At 50.4% G+C, this 5,975-nt stretch overlaps 1 protein-coding gene across 1 annotated transcript in view; it reads left to right on the top strand.

Annotated features, from left to right (window-relative positions):
* Positions 1-4,541, top strand: part of LOC112077553 (spidroin-1-like) — a gene marked incomplete at its 3' end in the record, with an annotated part of 18,848 nt that extends 14,307 nt beyond the window's left edge. The window contains exons 3-4 of the mRNA XM_070441742.1: positions 2,498-2,906; positions 4,314-4,541. Of these exons, the coding sequence (XP_070297843.1) occupies positions 2,498-2,906; positions 4,314-4,541 (637 nt within the window). The remainder of the gene's footprint in view (positions 1-2,497; positions 2,907-4,313) is intronic.
* Between the last annotated feature and the right edge of the window lie 1,434 nt (positions 4,542-5,975).

The raw sequence follows: 5,975 nt of genomic DNA, 5'->3' as shown, positions 1-5,975 counted from the left end.
CACGACCACACACAGAACACACACTTACACACGACACACACACACACACACACACACACACAGATTCTGCTCAGGTGTTTGTTTATGTAAAGTTTATGTATCTCCTGGAATCCAGCCCCATGTTGTTACTAAACAAAGTGTTATGATGGACAGTATGTGGTGGGCTCCATCTCAGCAAACCAACTAGCTCCCTCGCCTTTCTCTCGCCTTTCTCTCGCCTTCCTCTGTGTGTGTGTAAACATTTCGTCGGGCGTGAGCCACATTAAAATTCCACTGTCGCTGTCAACAAAACTTTAGGGACACTGGAATAAGTTATGGTAACCTGCTGAGTGTTGATCCCTCCCTCTCTCTGTCTCTCTGTCTCTTGAGTAGTTGTGACTTTGAATCATAAATGAATCACAAACCAACTCTGGAAACAACAGGACCCTGAACAGCTTCCACCTGCACGATGTGGTTCTCTCTGCTTTGACCTTTGACCTCTTTTGACTCATCACATACGTTGCTGCTACTGTTATCTATCCTGTTGCCTAGTTACTAATTTACGCTAGACCTATATGTACATACAGTTGAAGTCGGAAGTCTAAATACACCTTAGCAAAATATATTTAAACTCAGTTTTTCACAATTCTTGACATTTAATCCTAGTAAAAATTCCCTGTCTTAGGTCAGTTAGGATCATCACTTTATTTTAAGAATGTGAAATTATTTCTTTCAGCTTTTATTTCTTTCATCACATTCCCAGTGGGTCAGAAGTTTACATACACTCAATTAGTATTTGGTAGCATTGTCCTTAAATTGTTTAACTTGTGTCAAACATTTCGGGTAGCCTTCCAAAAGCTCCCCACAATAAGTTGGGTGAATTTTGTCCCTTTCCTTCTGACAGAGCTGGTGTAACTGAGTCAGGTTTGTAGGCCTCCTTACTCGCACACGCTTTTTCAGTTCTGACCACAAATTTTATATAGGATTGAGGTCAGTGTTTTGTGATGGCCACTCCAGTACCTTGACTTTGTTGTCCTGAAGCCATTTTGACATAACTTTGGAAGTATGCTTGGGGTCATTGTCCATTTGGAAGACCCATTTGGGACCAAGCTTTAAATTCCTGACTGATGTCTTGAGATGTTGCTTCAATATATCCACATCATTTTCCTAGCTCATGATGCCATCTATTTTGTGAAGTGCACCAGTCCCTCCTGCAGCAAATCACCCCCACAACATGATGCTGCCACCCTCGTGCTTCATGGTTGGGATGGTGTTCTTTGGCTTGCAAGCCTCCCCCTTTTTCCTCCAAACATAACGATGGTCATTATGGCCAAACAGTTCTATTTTTGTTTCATCAGACCAGAGGACCACTCGCACCCCAACACCCGGTGGCAGGTAGGCGAGCAAACACCGCATGTAACCACTCACTCGCAGAACACTACTCGTGACTGTCGAGCCCAGAGATAGACCTTTCCTTTCCGCCCCGCTTAGCCAACTCCATGATACACCGTCCCTACGCAGAAAGAGACGAAAGAACGTCGTGCTACTTAGCATGACATGCCGGTAAACATTGCGCCGCAATGCGATGAGAACTATAGAAGCCATGGACATCCCCCATGCGATGACAGTCTCCCAACTCTCCGTCTCCTGGTAGCCGCCTACATTCCTAAACACAACCTCGTGCAGCTTGGGAGGACACGCTGCCGGGTTGGAACCTCCGTGCTGCTGCTACCATACCGCTACCCCCGTCGACCAACCGCATCGCGTCGTGTCTTGCATGTCTTTTCTTGTCGCTCGTGCGTTCTGACGTACACCTCTGTGTGCTACTTTGATATCCACCCTAATTTCTCCTCCTAATTCTTGTCAACCACGTTCCTGCCTTTTCCTTCAATTCGCCACAGCCTTCACACGCCGCTACCTACGGTCCTAGCCAACCTAGCTAACGCTTACGCCCTGTCTGGCTGACGCTCCTCCACCTCCTTACTGAATCTGCTGCTAGCGTACTATAACTTGTCATCTACAGAGCCCATTTCTCCATTGTAATCCTCCTCGCCCTTTGCTCCGTTAGCCCTCACCCTGAGCGACTACCCGCCTCCGGAATTTGACAACCCGGGTGTCTGTAGTGACCGGCGTCTAGCCACTTCGACGATCCGCAGTGCCCCTCTTCCTCGCTAACGGCCAGCTCCTAGCCTCCTCCCTCCTCGGACGAGGCACGCAGCCGACGCAGAAGCCGATGCGGGCGACCCACACTGATGCACCGCCGCTGCGTACTCTCTCCTCCCCTGAATTCGTACCATATACCACACACAAGACCACGCACTCACCTGCCACCAAACCAATACCAAACCAACAACCAACACCCGACTCAGCCTGACCTACACAACAAAAGTCGCACATGCGCCCAACCAAGCCTAACCCTCAACCGTCTCAGACCACTCGCACGACCACCACTCCCACCACCCACACTCCCACCAACACCACGAACTAACCGTCCACACGTCCTAGCATGCCCCTGCAGAACCCAAACCAAATACGACAGGGCCAAACGATCCACACCCACCCCCACATCCCAACACACACCGCCCCACCCTACTATACTCGATTCCCACACCTCAGCGGACCAACCGCACTCTCTGCCACGCCTGTCCTCTGATGAGACCACCATACTTCCCAAGGCCTTGAACCACCAGAAACAGACGAACCTCCCAGACACCACACCATATCCGAATTCCCCACCACCGCTCTCACCCCGCCTGACCAACACTAGAAACCACAGCAAACACCACCTAAGACCCAGAAACTCCTGCCCGTCCACGGACGTTCACAGCCTCTCAGACCCGTTGCTGCCGCCTTCGGGCAGCCCCCAAATAAACACCTACGATCTTACTCTTCTGACTATACGTGCTCGTGTCTTACCCCGCAGACCGGCAACTGACCACCGAAGAACAACACACTGCACCTGCACCAACCAAGTCCCAATTCAAGGCCATCACCTAACCCGTTAGCGCCCCAACCGCAGACCACCTCTCCGCTCCCAAGTTCCCCATCGGTCTCCGCACCTCCCACACAACCCGGTAAGCCCTCACCTTTCTCTTCGTAACTATCCTCACTCGAAATTCACGTGCAACACTCAATGACCTCTCCGTCCTGTGAGCTTCTGCCTACTTCCCCTTAGCTGTCATCATGATGACCATGCATGCACACCTGTCCGTACACCGACACTCGTCCAATACAACACCCCACGCCTCCTCTACCGCTCCGCTTCCCAAGTCTTCCCCTCAACATACTGCTTTCTACCTACATGCACCGTCCCCACGTCACTCGTTTAGCACATGCGCCTCCCACACCGTGCACCATCATTCAATGAAATGGCGGGGCTTTACAGAGGCTGCCTGCAACCGATGCTGACCAATGGGTGACCAAAGAACACAGTAGCGTCGTACCCAACCAAACACTTCACGGCGCACCCTTTCCCTCCTCCCAAAAGTCTCTCTCTACCTCAACCCTTTCCACAACCGCAGACCCATTACCTTTCCCCATCTCGCCTTCTCTCTCGACCGTGTCACAGTGCTCGCTCGACTTCATCACACACCTTCCACCTCTTCCTAGCTCTGACCGTCTCTCACTTTTTATCCAATGTAAAAAAACAAATCTACACTTTCCTTTCTCCTACCATCACACACCAACCCCATCCCAACCCACAAACCGCCACCACCACCCCCCCAGCCCACACGAAGACTGGAATCTGACGCTCCGCCTGCTGTCCCCACCCTAACTGTGCCTCTCCCAGTCGGGCGCTCGACACGGGACCCTCACTCTGACAGCACCCACTGCCCACAAGCCCTAAGGCTCCCACAATCACACCAAGACTCACCACAACGATCAACAACCCCACCCTCACGATTCCTGGCCACGAGTTCTGAAGAGACAAACACACCATACCCACCATGGCGCGACTTCAAAGGATACACCCTCACACCAGTTCTCGCTGCACGCCGAGTGCCCGGACTCACACCCACTGGCGTCACAACAATCAACACCTCCTCTCCTCTCTCAGTCAATAAACTAAAGTAATAATACAACTACACATGAGTACGACCTCAACTCTCTATAACAGGGGTACCGATTGATGTGCAGGCCGGAACGGGCTACACTCTGAGCGTCTGCTACACAGCTCTGTACAGTGTCGTCCTCCCTATCATTGCATGCAGACGACACACAATTATCTTCTCCTTTCCCCCTTCTGATAACCAGGTGGCGAATCGCATCTCTGCATGTCTGGCAGACATATCAGTGTGGATGCCGGATCACCACCTCAAGCTGAACCTCGGCAGACGGAGCTGCTCTTCCTCCCGGGAAGACTGCCCTTCCATGACTCTGCCATCACGCTTGACAACTCCATTGTGTCCTCCTCCCAGGACGCTAAGAACCTTGGCGTGATCCTGGACAACACCCTGTCGTTCTCAACCAACATCAAGCGCGGTGACCCCGCTTCCCCTGTAGGTTCACTGCTTCTACAACAATTCGCAGAGTACGACCTCCTCACAGCGGAAGCGGCGCAGGTCCTAATCCAGGCACTTGTCATCTCCCGTTGGATTACTGCAACTCGCTGTTGGCTGGCTCCCTGCTGTGCGATTAAACCCCTACAACTCATCCGAACGCCGCAGCCGTCTGGTGTTCAACCTTCCCAAGTTCTCCACGTCACCCCGCTCCTCGCTCTCTCCACTGGCTTCCAGTTTGAAGCTCGCATCCCCTACAAGACCATGGTGCTTGCCTACGGAGCTGTGAGGGAGACGGCACCTCCGTACCTTCAGGCTCTGATCAGCCCTACACCCAAACAAGGGCCACTGCGTTCATCCACCTCTGGCCTGCTCCCTCCCTATCTGAGGAAGTACAGCTCCCGCTCAGCCCAGTCAAAACGTTCGCTGCTCTGGCACCCCAATGGTGGAACAAACTCCCCACGACGCCAGGTCAGCGAATCAATCACCACCTTCCGGAGACACCTGAAACCCCACCTCTTAAGATACCTAGGTAGGAAAAGTAATCCTTCTAATCCCCCCCCCCCCCTTAGAGTTAGATGCACTATTGTAAAGTGGTGTGTTCCACTGGACACATAAGTGAATGCACCAACCTTAGTAGTCGCTCTGGATAAGAGCGTCTGCTAAATGACTTAAAGTTGAAGTCGAAGTTTACGTACCTTAGGTTGGGTCATAAAAACTTGTTTTTCAACCCACACACATTCTCTTGTTAACAAAACTATAGTTTTGCAAGTCGTTTAGGACATCGCTGTGGCATGAACACAAGTCATTTTCTCCAACAATGTTTACAGACAGATTATTTAACCTTATAATTCACTGTATCCACAATTCCAGTGGGTAAGAAGTTTACATACACTAAGTACTGTGCCCTTTAACAGCTTGGAAAATCCAGAAAATTATATCATGGCTTTAGAAGCTTCTGATAGGCTAATTGACATAATTTGAGTCACATTGGAGGTGGACCGTGGATGTATTTCAAGCGCTACTTCAAACTCAGTGCCTTTTGCTTGACATTTACGGAAAATAAAAATAAATCAGCCAAGACCTCAGATAAAATGTGTAACCTCCACAAGTCTGGTTTATCCTTGGGAGCAATTTCCAAACGCCTGAAGTACCAATGCTCATCTGTACAAACAATAGTACGCAAAGTAAACACTATGGGACCACGCCACGCCGTCATACGCTCAGGAAGGAGACACGTTCTGTCTCCTAGAGATGAACGTACTTTGGTGCGAAAAAGCACAAATCCATCCAAACCAACAGCAAAGGACTTGTGAAGATGCTGGAGGAAACAGGTCAAAAAGTATCTATATCCACAGTAAAACGAGTCCTATATCGACATAACCTGAAAGGCCGCTCAGCAAGGAAGAAGCCCACTGCTCAAAACGCCATAAAAAAGCCAGGCTATGGTTTGCAACTGCACAATGGGTACTAAGATCGTACTTTTTTGAGAAAGTC

The sequence above is a fragment of the Salvelinus sp. IW2-2015 genome, unplaced genomic scaffold, assembly GCF_002910315.2.
Source record: "Salvelinus sp. IW2-2015 unplaced genomic scaffold, ASM291031v2 Un_scaffold4682, whole genome shotgun sequence".
Classification (NCBI taxonomy): domain Eukaryota; kingdom Metazoa; phylum Chordata; class Actinopteri; order Salmoniformes; family Salmonidae; genus Salvelinus; species Salvelinus sp. IW2-2015.
Note: the sequence above shows the minus strand (reverse complement) of the source record. Positions and strands in the feature narration are given on the sequence as shown.